At 41.4% G+C, this 16,343-nt stretch overlaps 2 protein-coding genes across 5 annotated transcripts in view; one reads left to right on the top strand and one right to left on the bottom strand.

Moving 5' to 3' along the window:
- Positions 1 to 3,618, top strand: part of TCTN1 (tectonic family member 1) — a 62,711-nt gene extending 59,093 nt beyond the window's left edge. For both annotated transcript variants that reach the window (XM_083151395.1, XM_083151394.1), the window contains exon 15: positions 2,531 to 3,618. The gene's annotated coding sequence lies outside the window, so the exon portion shown is untranslated. The remainder of the gene's footprint in view (positions 1 to 2,530) is intronic.
- Positions 3,500 to 16,343, bottom strand: part of HVCN1 (hydrogen voltage gated channel 1) — a 46,539-nt gene continuing 33,695 nt past the window's right edge. For all 3 annotated transcript variants that reach the window (XM_083151400.1, XM_083151399.1, XM_083151398.1), the window contains exons 3-6: positions 15,275 to 15,379; positions 13,105 to 13,336; positions 9,758 to 9,870; positions 3,500 to 3,815 (exon numbers count right to left, since the gene is read on the bottom strand). In XM_083151400.1, the coding sequence (XP_083007526.1) occupies positions 3,735 to 3,815; positions 9,758 to 9,870; positions 13,105 to 13,336; positions 15,275 to 15,379 (531 nt within the window). In that variant the 3' untranslated portion in view covers positions 3,500 to 3,734. The remainder of the gene's footprint in view (positions 3,816 to 9,757; positions 9,871 to 13,104; positions 13,337 to 15,274; positions 15,380 to 16,343) is intronic.

Genomic DNA, 16,343 nt, shown 5'->3' on the forward strand with positions numbered 1-16,343 from the left:
TAACTGCACATGTGCCACGGTGGGAGCGGTGAGGGTTTATTTGCAAAGTTTATGACAGTCATGGGCCATTATGAGTGGTTATGGGACGTGGTGGCAAATACACCGGCATGTCAGGACTATTTTTGATGTGTGTTTCACTCTTGTATGAAGTTCTATTATAGCTGAAACTACTTCTTAGTACACGGCAGCTTTAACTTGTCTATATGCCGGTGGTTGTCTTAATACAAATCCAGCTGACTGGCATTTGCTTCAGTTGCAGCGGCTGAAGTAGCGTACATCTCTGAATCAGGCTCTATATTAAATATGCAGGTAAAATCGGGAAAATCAAACTACTATTTATGCAGAAAAAGGATTTATGACTAGGGATTTAGGGTTCTACAAAGGGTATTCATTTGATCCTATAGTAGTCTGGATAGTAGCGTTTCCTATTGTTACTATAGGGGTAAATGTACTAAAGCTTCTTAAAATGAAAAGAGGTCATGTTGCCCAGAGGACCCAATCAGATTCTATCATTTTCTAAGATGCAATAGAGAAATGATAGACCGCATCTGATTGGTTGCTATGGGCAACATCACCTATTTTCATTTTTGAAGCTTTAGTAAATTTACCCCAAGTGCATAGTTAAGTTCACCGTACTATCCCTTTATACTGGGACGCTCCTGAATTACACAGATTCTGTGGCTGATTAAAACCAGGTGACATTGTTCCCTGCAAAAGTTTCTATTGCTTGGGCATGGATGGCTCCCGAGGGACCGGAGGCTGCAGCTTGGCTGGTATCGATTAACCTTACTGTGCAACAGGAAACATGTGTGTGATTTATAAGGCGGAATCCAAATTTGATCGTATATGGGGCCGTTGGCTTTACTCCAGATATGCTGTCACCAGTAAGGGAGGCCATTTTGTCAGCTCTGGACCTCAGTTAACATTGAATAAGCTTATTTGGGGCAAATGCAGTTTTATTTCAGCGAGTCTTTTTTCATTTCTTTCCCCTTTTTCTAGCTGGTTGATGCAACAATTATTTTCTCTTTGTTTCTTGTACCCTTTATCCCTTCTTTTTTTCCAATACTTTAGCTACTAAAATGAATACATTACAAGGTTTTGAATGTCACCAATGTTTTGATAAATCAAAAGGCTCGCACACATCATAGATATACCTGTATTTGTTCCAATCCCCCCCCCCCCTCTTGTCTGTAGTTGTTTTGTTAAAAATGTATAATTAATCTAATAAAAAAAAAAAAAACAGGTGAAACACAAACTTGACATCATACAGCCACAGAACCTGAGTTTTTGGGGATTGTCCCATTTCAAAGGCATCGTATTGTAAGCCTATTTATTATAAGCATGTACAGTTTATTTTGGAAGCGTGTAAGTGACATTTTCAAATTAGCATTTTAATACCCCTGTCACATAGAAAATGAAATTACTGGGTGAAGCAGTTCCATCCGGGTATTTCATTAAAATTAGAGACCTGGAGTGTAAGATCCGGGTTGACCCTTCCACACAGGCGAAAAACCCATGTAATAGAGTAAAATATCCAGGTGTAAATTTTAGACCCGGAGATTTCATCTCCTGTGTGAAGGGGTCTGACAGCAGTGACTGAATAACCCGGTGTTTGAAAAGCCAGGTAATTTCCAGGCTATTCGGCTGCCGCTCGATGAAAGCGGTATAAGACTTAATTTTGATCGTATAATCTTTGTTAACCTGTAGAAGGAATGTAAAAATAATAATTTTCCAGGGAATATATTTGTTTTGAAAAGTTGTATAGGGGTCCTCTGATGCACACCCGAACTAAATGTAATGGGAGGTGCTACCATGCTGGGACCTTTAGTGCCACATAGAAAGAAAGAGTGCAGGTGCTCTCTCCAAACATTAGTATCTGTATTTTGCAATTAAATGAAAGGGTCTATGCATAATTTTGCCCAATTGTTTGGGGCTTCTGCACGTGTGCAGTTTGCTGGAATTCATTATTTGCAGCCATGATTTGCAGCACAAGTCAGACCGCTCCTAATCTCATCAATAAAGCGATGCAATGCAGGAGGAATTACTCCAAGTGCTTTCTACATTAAGTATTACTGTATTTGCAGATTTTGTACTGTATATGGAAGTATTTTGACTATTCTCAGAGCTTATGAGTTATGACCCATGGGGGCTTTGTAAAATGAATTTGTTACTAATGTTCTGGCTTAAAACCTAGGTTGCATATGGCGTACACTAGTACAATGCCAAGGTTATACTGTGGAATATATATATATGCTACATTACTGATATTCAGAAAGGTCATTGATATTATGAGGAGGCTGTGAACACTCTTTTTGGTGTTACACTAAGGGGGATATATTGTTATCCCTGAAGTCTCTTCGGCTGATAAAAAAAATGGACATATATTTTGCCTTTAATGACAGATGGTCATTATTGCGGTACTCAATTCGCTGTTTTTTGTCAGGGAAATATCCTATTAGAAGTGGTGATTCGGCTAAGTGTACAAAGCAGGATTGTTGTCATACTCTGTCACAGATGTCTTCTTTTGCAGATCTACAATTCCGGAATTCCACAAGAAGTGCATATGCTGGGAAAGGTTATTTTCAAGAAAGCCATGTCATTTTCTGCTCCTTTAAAGGAAGATCCATTATAACTTATTCTGTTCTTTTAGTTGTAGTTATCATGTAGCAAAAAGGACATTGAACTGAAATGTTCAGAAAGACATTTGTCAAAACAAATTTTCACACTGAAATGGAGCAAGCAAAGAATGTATGCAACAGATTTTATACCGCATTCTATCTGTCCTACTCTCTGTAGGTGCGGACATGATGCTCTCTCTGGCTCATATTGTGCCAATTAAATATGTGACAAGTCTAATATATGATGTAATGGATACAAGGTCGCTTCCCAATGTAAACCAAGACCATTATATAAACCAAAAAATGGTTCACATTTCCTTTTTAGTGCATAGCACAACTACCATACACTAGGTTGTTCAGTGTATGCGGATGCTGGATGTAGGTGCAATGATTTTGGTGTGTATCAGCCAATCAGAAGCTGCTTGTAAGTTTTCAGGGATCAATTCCACCAGCTTTATAAAACTCTGCTTGGGACAGCATCTGTGTCAACCTACATTAGACCGCTCAATACCGCCCCTCGTATCTGGTGCAATGAGGCAGTTTTTATATGCGGCTACATACATTATTTTTTGTTGTTGGCATATATAAATACATCCAACATCATAGTAAGGAAAAATACCCAGATATGGGCAATAAAAAACATAAGATAAAACACCCACTTTAGAAACTGCAGATACACAAAACTTACAACTGAAGATTACTACCGGTATGTATGTGCATTTAGTTACATGTGGTGACAGCAATGAAAATGATTCCCGTACCTGAATGCAATAAAGGTTAATTCGTTTAAATGCAATATTGCTTGTAATCTACAAGCCCCACTCTGCCCTTCCCAAAGACGTGTTGGCTGGCACAAGGTGCATTTGTTTCTGGGTCATTCATTTATATTTATTGTTTTTATTATTTTTTCACAACAAAATTTATTTTTATAATTCTTAATGTATGTACAATCTGGTGTATTTATTATTGTGACAGATTAAACATACCAAATATAAGATCATCATTGTGTCACACACACTTTTCTCAAATACAACCTCTGCATCACTTAAAAAAAAAAAGGCAGAAGACAGAAGCTGGTCTCCTAAGAATGTAGCACACTTCTGTACTACAATGGTTCTATAAGAACTTTGGGTCTTTGGGTGCCGGAAATATGTTATTTTGCTGTAATAACGTCTGAAGTCTGACAATCTCTTCCTCCTGTCAATTGAAGATGAATAAAGTCTTTATTAATACAGATACAATACAGTTAGGAATACATTGTTTTAACCCTTTATCGGTCACATTGCCTTTGTACTTTTGTGGCTGCAGTACTATAGTTTCAGCACCAGACAGTGATGGCCGGTCTGATGTTGCCAAATGGGCAAAATGACAGATTTACAGTGAGATGACATTAAAAAAAGTTGTAACCATTTGGCAACAATATAGATAAAGGGTTAAAGGCAAGGTGTAAATATAATAAACCAGATATGGTCTAATGCTGTGTACACACGGGGGCGATAGGGGCTGAAATCGCTGGGAATATGGTCTCTGAGCGACCATATTGCCAGCGATTGGAGTGTGCACCAGCGATAAATCGCTGGGTGCAGGCTCCCTTTTTCAGCCCCTGAATGGTTGCTGGTCGGAGGAACATGCTCCTCCGACCAGCGACATCCCCTGCCTCTTCACCCAGCAGTGTTTAAATTTTCATCTGCGACCATCTCTGGTCGCAGATGAAAACGGGACACGGGGCAATATGATTGCTGAGCAATATATTGCCAGCGATCATATTGCCCCGTGTGTACGCACCTTCAGTGCCCTATAGGTACCAGAGTGCCTGCAGAACTGGCTGCATTCATTGACACATCTCATTTGGTGCCAGAAGTGGTGACTTATTTTAGAATGTGGAACCCCATTGCTAGGTGAGTGTGCGTCAATGTAGGAGGGGGTCATTTGCCACAATAAGCTTTCTATGCAGTTATTGGAGCTTTTTTAAGGCCCCCATACACTTGTTCGACTTGTCCTAAAGACAAGTCGGACCCAATTTCCCCGGGACACATACATTCTGACACTTGGTGTGCTATTTTTACATGCAATTTATCGTGTGTAATACTTTCGGGGAGCTGAAGGCAGGAGCCAGGAGAATTATAAAAAAATATTGATCAGCGGCCGCCCATTCTTTTGAATGTTTGGTACTTATGTATTATCTGGACTCCCATGTTAAATGCACCCCATTTTTTCATACCCCTACTATCCAACTACGCATGGAGTTGATTTTATATAGTGTGGCGAGCGCAGCGAGCCACCGTGCCCGAAGCGTGGTGAGTGCAGCGAGCCCCGCGAGGGGACGCGGTCTCGTAAGAAAAACGGGAGTCCAGATATTACATAAGTACCGAATGTTTTATTTTATTCTACTGCCGTCAACTGCAGAGAGGGAAGAGTGCCTCTTCTGCAAGACACTTCTCCGCTCAGGGATACATTGTGGGTGATAAAAAGCACCTACTATGTGCCACTGACTGCCACACTTACGATTTTTCTTATGTGCGGCCCAGCTAACCTCCGACTGCGATGCGCACGGTACCACGGATCGGATCAGATGTCAGACACATCCGATTTTGTCCCAATCCGGCAAAATCGGGCACAAATCAGATAAGTGTAAGGGCACATTTTACACTTGTTGATTGTTAATGGAATACAGTCTTACATGTAGATTTAGAACAGCCGGTGGCAAAGGACTATTATATTAGGGCAACATACCATTTACATGCACTTTTCCAATTGCTAGTGTTTGGACTGTACCAAACAATGGCAGGACAAGGGTGCACAGGAAGGTCATAAATGCGAATAATCCAAATAAGTTAATAATTTGCATGTTATGAACATTACTTCTATAGTACTATAGACGGTACATTTACATAAGTTGCAGGGTGATTCTTCATATTTTTTCTTTTGTTTAAGCAACATGAGTCATTTTCCTATAGATCTTGTTAATAATGGACAGCACAAAAGTGATGACATGGGTATGCAGGCATAGGGCAGTATTCAATGCTCTGACGGCAAACCATGATGGCGGGCAGTGCCGATAGCTCAACGTCAGGGTATTCAACTGCCCCCCGTTCACTTGCTGGTTCTTTTCAGCGAGGTGGAAACGGCGAGTGTGCCCATTAAAACGGCAAGACTCGCTGCATTTGCTGTGAACCTCCCCATTTAAGAGGATCTTTGCTGCCCTCTGAGGATTTGGGCAAACATTGAATACGGCGATAGAGTTTGGACGGCGTACAAACCCCACTTGCCGTGGCATTAAATACACCACCACAATGTGCCTTATTCTGGTTCACGCTCCGAGGTAAATTCCTTCTCAAATGGACAAAATGTGCACTGCAGGTGGGGCAAATGTAATTTGTGCAGAGAGAGTTAGATTTGGGTGGGGTTTCACTTCAAAGTGAGATCTATATTGCAGTGTAAAAATAAAGCAATCAGTATTTTCCCTACACAAACAAAATAAGTCACACAAATCTAACTCTCTCTGCACATGTTACATCTGCCTCACCTGCAGTGCACATGGTTTTGTCCATTTAAAAAGGAATTTGCCTCTGAGAGTGAACCAGAATAAGGCCCAATGTCTGTGTTCAGTAGGTTAACATCTGGGAGGTTAATCCTACTTCAATATCAACACCTGCATAATATTGTTATAAAAAAAAATGTCAACAAGTTCAGGAGTGTTCGTTTAATGCCCCGTACATACTAACTATATTGGCGGTGCTGCTGGTCAAACGATATAGTGCATACACACTGAACGATACCTGTGCATGCAGTGACTAACTACAGTAGACTTTTTTTTTTTTTAAAGGTATCGCTTAGAAGCGCCCTTCTGAGCGATATATTTTCAAATCTTGTCTAGTGTGTACGGGGCTTTAGGGTCAAAATCATACAGTGCATCCGGATGTATTCACAGCGCTCCACTTTTTCCACATTGGTTATGTTACAGCCTTATTCCAAAATGGAAAAAAATCATTTTCCCCTCAAAATTGTACACACAATACCCCATAATGACAATGTGAAGAGTTTTTGGGAGATTTAGTGCAGCCATTAACTCCTCGGTTACTTGCTGGGTGGAATCATGTAAGTTTCCTCCTTCACACTGATTGCTCCATTTGGAATCTGGGTACTTGTGTATTATCAGGGTGCCCAATTAGCATACGTACGCTAGCGTACTGAAATCGCATCGCATGTCCCATTTTAGTGCCATGCGATGCAATTTTCCTATGCTGCACTCAACTCCACGCCGACGTGGATAGTGGGGGTATGAAAAGGTCGAGAGGACGCGTTCCACCGCGCTCGCCACACTTCGGGGTGCCTAAATCTCATTGCATCTCATAGAAGTGTATAGCAAAGTAAATGGCATTGCACCCTATAAAGAAATCACATGCGATTTTGCGTGCGGTGCGATCGCATGCCATGCAATTCGTCCGCGACAAAAGAGCAGTGAATAAATTACATAGGAAAAATCGCATCGCACGGCACTAAAACGGGACATGCGATGCGATTTTCTTATGCAGAATCGCCCACTAAGCACAAGTACCGGAATCTGTTCCAATTTTGCAGTTCTCATTTGGCCTAGCTGTCCAATCAGTGCAACCCAAGGTTTTTAAGTTCCCTGCTCAAACTACCAGTCACTGCATTGTGCAACTTCACTTATCCACTCTGTTGCTGTATGAGCTTGCTAGCAGAAGCCTCCTGTATCCAGAACCTTCCAGTCTGCAAGCCTCACCTGTTCCTGTAACCGTCTCTATCCAAGCTCCGTTACCTGGATGTTCCACGGATCAAGTCTGCTTCCATTCCATTGTCTGCAATATCCCACAGTTTGCTGTATTCTCCAGTCTACTCGTCTGGTTGTTCCCCAGATCAAGTCTGCTTTATCCCATTGTCCGCTATATCCTACAGTCTGCTGTATTTCTTCAATGTCTCCGGTCCAGTCCTCTGGTTATTCTCCAGTTCAAGTCAGCCATATTCCATTACCTGCTATATTTCCCCAAAGTCTCAAGTATTCATCTCCTCTCAAGCATTCACCTTGTCTTAAGTCTTCACCTTGTCCCAAGTCTTTTAAGTATTAGAACTCCATTGTTTCCATTAAGTTCCTGGAGTCAATATTATTTTACCTTATTCAATACATAATTTCACCTGTATCATCATTTACCCTTGTGTGTGAATAAAAGTTTGTTCATCTTACAAGATGGCATCAGAGATTTATTTTCATTGGTATTCAGCTTCCATCACTAAACTAACCTGGGTCCACCATTCCCCAGCCATGACAATAAGTATCCACAGCCTTTGCCATGAAGCTCAGAATTGAGCTCAGGTGCATTCTTTTTCCACTGATCATCCTTGAGATGTTCCTACAGCTTTATTGGAGTCCACCTGTGGTATATTCAATTTATTGGACATGATTTGGAAAGGCACACAGCTGCCTATATAAGATCCCACACTTGACCATGCTTGGTTTGTGATCTGACATGCACTAAGTCAAAGGAATTGTCTGTAGACCTCTGAGACAGGACTGTCTGGAGGCACAAATATGGGGAAGGGTACAGAAAAATATCTGCCAATTTGAAAGTCCCAATGAGCACATTTGCCTCCATTATGCGTAAATGGAAAAGGTTTGGAACCACAAGAACTCTTCCTAGAGCTGGCCAGACGTTTAAACTAAGCGATAGGGGGAGAAGCGCCCTAGAGAGGGAGGTGGACAAGAACCCAATAGTCACTATCAGAGCTGCAGCAATCCACCAATCAGGTCTGTATGGTAGAGTGGCCATACCGAAGCCTCTCTTTAGTAAAAAGCACATTGGCAACCTGCCTGGCGTTTGTCAAAATTCACCTGAAGGACTCTCAGACCATGAGAAACAAAATCTCTCTGGTCTGATGAAACAAAGATTGAACTCTTTGGCATGAATGCCAGGTGTCATCATTGGAGGAAACCAGGCACCGGTCGACTCCAGGCCAATACCATCCCTACATTGAAGCATGGTGGTGGCAGCATCATGCTGTGGGGATGTTTTTCAATGGCAGGAACTCAGAGACTAGTCAGGATAGAGGGAAAAATGAGTGCAGCAATGTACAGAAAACCTGCTCCAGAGCATTCTTTACCTCAGACTGGGGCGACCGTTCATCTTTCGGCAGGACAGTGACCCTTAAGCCACAAAGAAGTGGCTTCAGGACAAGTCTGACAATGAGATTTGGCTGGGCCACTCAGAGACAGACTTGAATCTAATTGAACATCTCTGGACAGATCTGAAAATGGCTGTGCACCGACACTTCCCATCCAACCTGATGGAGCTTGGGAGGTGCTGCAAAGAGGAATGGGCAAAACTGCCCAAAGATAGTTGTGCCAAACTTGTGGTATCATATTCAAAAAAAATAAAGATTAGAGCAAAGGCAGTGACTACTTATGTACATGTGAGTTCGTAGTTTTTTTTTTTCTTTTTAAGAAATTCGCAAAAATCTCCGAAAAGCTTTTTTTCATGTGGTCATTATGGGGTATTGTGTGTAGAATTCTGAAGAGAATACATGAATGTATTACATTGTGGAATAATGCTATAACATAACAAAATGTGGATAAAGTGAAGCGCTGTTAATACTTTCCGGATGCACTGTAAGAAAACCACCATTTCGATATGCTAACTAATCAACATAACATAAATGCTTAATGTCAACATGGTCAATGACAACTTCATGACATGTTGACTATATGATCATGTTGACATTGTAACTGTCAAACCTCCTTTAGTGATCAGCAGAAATTACAGAAGGAAAGCTCCTTTACTGCAGTGTGCTACTAACCACAATGATGCAATGGGTTCCTATGTTATGGTGCCCACACACGGTAAGATGTGTGCTAGGTGCGATTTGAGCCATACCATTTGTGCTATGCGATTTGGACTGTACACAGTGTGCATTTTGAACTACACCAGATTTTGACTACACTACAATAGTATGTAGGACAATAGCATGAAATGTAGTACAACAATACCTGCATGCACATAATATTCTGCCTTGCGATATTGATCCGGGAGCATTGCATTGCAAGGGAAAATTTTGAAATAAAAAGATCAAATTGTACATGACCATGTGTGGGCAGCATTGGACTAGTATAACCAAAACCATACCTGCTGGGTGCACTGCTGCTCCAACTGTGCCACTCTGGCAAGGAGAGTCTCCTGCTTTTCTTTTAACTTGTTGATCTTCTCTTCTGCCTGACTCTTCACAGACATAATAACACCTTTGGAACATCAAAAAAAATGTTATCATTGGTAATATTTATTTACTGAACTGTGTTACTAGTAGTGTCCTGTTAGTGGAGAAGAAGTTTAAGCTCCCAACTAACACATTTGTCACTTGCTGAGGTGCTCGCTACATGTTCCACCACTTTAGTAGTCATTGTCCTACTGCATCATCGGTGCATTCTAGGAATCTGGACTATTGCTACGCACAGATGTGTCCACATACACCTATCCTCAATTCAGAACAAATAGCCTCGTTTGCCACGCCATGCAACCTTTTTCATCTTGAAACATGCAATAATCTGTTTGATATGCTGCCCCATTTTGGGGGGTGGAATGGGGACAGAAATTGTTACCCCTTTTTGTAGGCATGCTGGGTTTAGGATGCAGACTTCATGGACCCAGTTTTACAGATCCGATGACTAATCTAAGTAGGCTTCGGCTTAAGGCCCATACATACATACATACATACATACATACATACATACGGGGCAATTTTAGGCCTATTTCTAAGCAATCTGACTAGGATGCTTAGAAATTAAACACACATCGCCCTGTGACGGCGATCAGTGTTCTCTCACCAGAGATCATTGGCCCGCACAGATCACTAAGCACATCGCACCAATTGCCCTGTGTGTTTGGGCCTTAACGCAGCTTGCGTGCTGCTACCATCACAAGTTACAACTGATGACTGCTATGGTGATGCTGCATCGTCAGGCACAGCACTTTGATCTCGCAGGTGCATTTATATAGGAGTGCACACCTGCTTCACTTCATAGCTGTGCAATTGCTTACAAATCAGAATCAGCCCCTTAACCCTTTGCATGCCAACGCTGCTGTGAGAGAACCTCAATATATCCGCTTAAAATGCCAGCATCGCTCACAGCGACTGTTCTTTTTTGGGTGCAATAATGTAACTAACCTTCAGTTAATGGACTTGGCTGTATTTATACTTAACCCCTTCACGACATATGACGTATATATACGTCATATGTCCGTTGGGGGGGAATCAAGCCAGCTCACGGAGTGAGCTGGCTTGATAGAGAGCAGGTAATGGCTGTATATTACAGCCATGTCCCTGCTCTCGCGGCCACGAGCGGCGAGTTCGCCGATCGTGGCCGTTTAACCCTTTAAGCACCGCGGGCAAAGCGCCCGCAGTGCTTAAATAGCTGATCGGAGGGGGGGCGCCCCCCTCCGGCGCCGATCGGGGCCCCCCGCAGCGCGATCGGAGGGTGCCGATCGGTTGCCATGGTAGCCAGGGGTCTAATGTAGACCCCTGTGCTGTCCGTGTATGCATACCTATTACATCCTGCCTCAGGCAGGATGTAATAGAAAGTGCATAAAATCACTACGTTCAGCCATAGAGCTCTATGGCTGAACCTAGTACAGGCGATCGCGCCCCCTAGTGGTCAAGTACACTAGGGGGCCTTGTAGTAAAAGTAAAAAAAAAAAAAAAATAAAGTTTAAAAATAAAAAAAAAATAAAAAAATATTAAAAGTTCAAATCACCCCCCTTTCCCCATTTCCCAAATAAAAATAAATAAAAAATAAAAAAAATAAACATATTTGGTATCGCCGCGTTCCTAAAAGTCCGATCTATTAAAATATAACATTAGTTATCCCGCACGGTTAAAGGCGTAAACGGAAAATAATCCCCAACGCCAAAACTACGTTTTTTGGTCGCATCGCGTACCCAAAAAAAAATAACTAAAAGAGATCAGAAAGTCGCCCATATCCCATAATGGTATTAATTAAAAAGTACACTTCAGCCCGCAAAAAATGAGCCCTCACCCAGGTCCGTAGGTGGAAAAATAAAAAAGTTATAAGCCGCAGAACATGGCGACGCAACGCAAATTAGAAAAACCGTAAAAGTTGCGATTTTTTTTTTTAGTGGTAAAACATAACGAAAACTATATAAGTTTGGTATCGCCAGAATCGTAACGACCCATAGAATAAAGATAACCCATCATTTTAAACGAACTATGAACTCCAAAAAAACCGTAACCAGCGCAAAATTGTGCAATGGCGGTTTTTTTTTTTTTTACCCCACATTGAATTATTTCCTGATTCCCCAGAATATTATACGGTACAGTAAATGGTACCATTACAAAGTACAACTTGTCCCGCAAAAAAAAAGCCCTCATGTGTCTATATAGCCGGAAAATTAAAAAAGTTACGCTTATTTGAACGCAAGGAGGAAAAAAAAAAAAAAAATTACCTTAAAAGGCAATGTCGTGAAGGGGTTAAAGAACAGTCGCTGTGAGTGACACTGGCATTTTTTAGCCAATATGTTGCAGATCTCTCACAGCACTGTTGGCACGCAATGGGTTAATAGAATACTAGCCAATTAAGGTGCAAAATTCACCCCATCATTGGAGATGTACATCAACCGTCAGATGTAAGTACATTTCTGAATCAGATCCTCAGTACGGTGCCTAAGATTTGTATTGTGTGGCGCACAAGTCATTTGTATATAAGGACTAGCGGCATGTGTCGTTATGTTAATTTACGCCAATTCCGCTGTGATTAAAAAGACTATATACCGCGTATTTATTACACTATAAGCTATATCACATGATAGAGAATTAAGATACATTTGGGAAAAAAGTAAACAAGCACTGGAATCACTACCCATGGAGGAGCGCCTAAGATGTGCCAGGCCTTGCTTTATATGGCGCAAAAAAGGATCGATGCAACTGTGGGTGGTGCCGACAGGAGCAGAATACATATGAGATGATTCGCCTTCAGGAGTGATATCGTTAATATCGTCAGAGCTCCCGGGGCGAACGATATAGTGCATACACACTGCACAATGGGAAAAAGTTACAAAAAGCGATAACAAACTGGCTGTTTATATATCACTCGCAAACTATCACTTTTTAAAGCTTAGTACATCTGCCCCAACATCGGAATGTCGCCCACCCCCGGCTGTTAGCATGCCTTGTAGACCTTGATCATGCAGCATAGATATGAGGGGGGTTTGTTAACCAGGTGCTTGGAAGCACATGGATTTTAAGGAGACCTGTGACAGTGCAAAATGATATAATAATGCAGCACTGCAAATAATAGATGTATAAGACGGTTTGTCAATTTAAAAGCAGCTATACATGAGAATTTCCATTCCCAAACCAAAATATTGCACTTTATTGTATATATATATATATATATATATACACATATACACACACACACAGACAACACAGACCACAGATGTATGTTCAGCTAATCACTTACCATTCACAATTCTGGCGACTCTCCAAAGCCGGAGTAAAATTAAGAGACCTACTGCATTGAAAACATCTTCTCGTGTTATGTAGACCACATCGATGATAAATGAGATCACAACGATAGCTGCATCAAATACTTCAAACTTGTGATGGAAGAATTCCAGCCGAAAAGCATAGAGTTTACCCACAATTTCCAAAAGGAAGAAGGATAAGACAGAAATGCTCAAATAATGAAATACCTAGAACAAAAAAACAGCAATAATCTATTATATCCAGGAAGTGCAAGATATAACAGGATGGTGCATGTATTAGAGTGTAGCAGATGACAGCATCAGAATCTAAAACTAGCAACTGGGTCATATTTAGGGCCGGTGTATAAGAGTGAGAGTATCCCGCACAGGACAAGTGTATTATAATAATAATTGAGAACCAGCAATACGTACAAATAATCTTAAGTAAAATGAAAAAGTCTTATTGGTGCTGGAGGTGCCCCCAGAACTCGAATAATTTAGTACTTACAGGGGAAACGGACAGTTGTAAAGAGCAACCATACATTTACAAGAAGATTTCAATTTGGGAGGCACACTGTTGGGACCGAAATCATTCGGCGAGCATCAAATTATTTGTTAAGCGCTTGCAAATCTAAGGCACTCTCTGGTGACTCAGACGTTTGCCTTGCCTGCTACGTGAACAGGGCAGACAGCTGACATGCGGTGACGTCAGCTGCCTGCCCCTGACACCCGCGTCACATCGCCATTTGCATGGGAACGCAAAGCATTTTAATGGGGATTCTCTGGACCCACACCCCATGCCAGCACTGCTCCTTGCGAATGGGCAGGCGAATTACCAATTTGCCGCGTCTGTTCACCCAAAGAGCCTGCACATGCACATAAATGTTTATGTGCACAAACAAAACATTGCTCCCCTGCGTGAACGCGCAGGGGAGCGAAAAGACCAGAATGACCCCCTAAATGTGTAATGTCACCACTAAGATCAAAGGGTCAGTGAATTTGAATGTATTCAATAAAGACATGGGGGGTAAAAAGACTGGATTTTACTGGGAGATGTTTTTGGGTACATCAAGTAACCCCCCCTTCCTCAATTTTTATGAAAAATAGGCGGTTATTGGGGGAGTGAATTTCCCCACCGGGGAACAATTAAGGCACGGTAATTGAATTTCCCTTATAATTATAATAGCATTTGTGTAAATCACATACACACCTTCCCATACTATTGTTTGTATGTAGATATAACTTATACAGATGTAAAAGGATTGAAACATCTCACAAACATGTGTATCATGCAGAGATGTTTAAAGTAGTGACAGGCATTAGAACACATACTGGGGGGTATTCAATTGGTAAAAGAGTTTTTAGGGTAAATTTAGAGTCGCCCTATTCAATTAAAGTGACATTTTACTGGCAAAAAACATGTGGCTTGTCAAATGACCCGCCGATGCACGTGTTTTCACCCATTTTCAGGTGAAATTGAGGTAGTTTTCAGCAGCTTTTTAGTAATTTTTCACCCATGCCTTTTTCGAATGTGTGGAAAAATGACTAAGAAATGGGCAAAAACACCTACAATTCAATACAACAGGATCAAAATATTCCTATTTTTACGCTTAGCTTAGCTACGAAACCCAGATAGACAGGGCAGCAATGACTATATAGTGCAAATCGAATGTAGATAGCATGAATTGTATGTAATAAGTACAGAGTTAGCAAAGATTGTACAGCACTCGAATCGTGAATAGCAAGGGAATCTCACTGTGTGTACACACCATTATACAGTGCCACAACAGGCATAATTCAGCTCTCCAAATGTTGGGAAAGTACAATTCCCAGCATGCCTTGCAGGGCATGTTGTAGTATGTAACAGACACAGTATACTTTGGGGCATATTCAATTAGCAGCGTAACCCTGTGGCTAATGGTCAGCCAAATACCCCACACAGCGGTGAAAGGATATTCCTGCAGCTATGAGGAAAAGTACACCCTCTGTGATTGACACGCTAATCGGACTAAGCCAACGTGGTAAGTGGCTGATTGAATATCCCTACCAGAGTTTACTCTAGAAAAAAAAGTAAATAAATGCAAAAGTATTCTAAATGGGCAAGTATTATGTTTTAGCTACATCTATGTTATTAGGAACTAAGAAAGGTGAAGCATTTTTACTTACCTCTGGTACCACATGACTAACTTTATGTGATAACAGCTCCAAATCCAGAAGTACCTCGATGAGGACAAATAAAGCATCCAAAATAACCAGAGACACAATAACAATCTGTAGAAGAGATAGTGAAAAGTTGGTTAGTATTTTTTTAAATCTACCATTTACCTTCAATAATATGGTAGAAGAAAATAAAAAGATACCGTAACCCAGGGCAGCCATCAGGGAGGACCAGGGATTCGATATCTGGCAGCATTGCATCCCTCATAGAAACCAATGGGGGATGTGGCCGGCAGCGGTGCAGGAGAGATGCCGGTACCCTGATACATTCAGGTGATACTTAATATTTGTGGCTAACCGCCGCAAATACTAAATGATAAATTGGCCTCCTTGACTGGTTGAAAACTTGTCTGTACAGAGACACACTATCGGCTGTTCCCAGAGATGCGCAGTAGCGCTGTGTTGATGTTGGAACTGTAAGTGAAGAGAATGGGAGGGAGCAGTGATGAGTCCATACAGGGTGTGGTCTATTCTCCCTGTATGGGGGTCGTGGACCGCCACAAGGGAGAATAGCCCCTGTAAGTCGGGATCTCGACTGTGTCGGCCATTTAAAAGTCATGATTCCAATGTCAGTATACTGATCAGTAGAATCCCGACTGTCAGCAGGTAATTCTGCACTCTGCAAATAGAGGGAAAATCAGTCTAGGCTTACTGATCTGTCATCAGGTAGATGGGGGGGAGGGGAGGGGATCTTGAAATGCACACCCTCATAACAAACTATGTACACTATGTTTTGCTTTAGATTTGAGGTCAGATTCGATTTTCTATTAGATATGGCATTAGATCTTGCCATTCAATTTGGCATTAGATCTGTACTTTTGCATTAGATATAGAATTCGATTTACATTCATGGTACATTGTACACATTCAATTTACTGGATCGAATTCGATATTTCCTTGGCTGCACAGTAGATTTTTCTGTTTGATTTTGAGAAAACGGGAGCGCGCATCGAATCAAATGCAGATCGAAAGTGTCCTAAAAACCATTCGATGTGGATTCGATATTGCTTCTATAAGC

Source organism: Crinia signifera, chromosome 1 (assembly GCF_055691185.1).
Source record: "Crinia signifera chromosome 1, ASM5569118v1, whole genome shotgun sequence".
NCBI classification, from domain to species: Eukaryota; Metazoa; Chordata; class Amphibia; order Anura; family Myobatrachidae; genus Crinia; species Crinia signifera.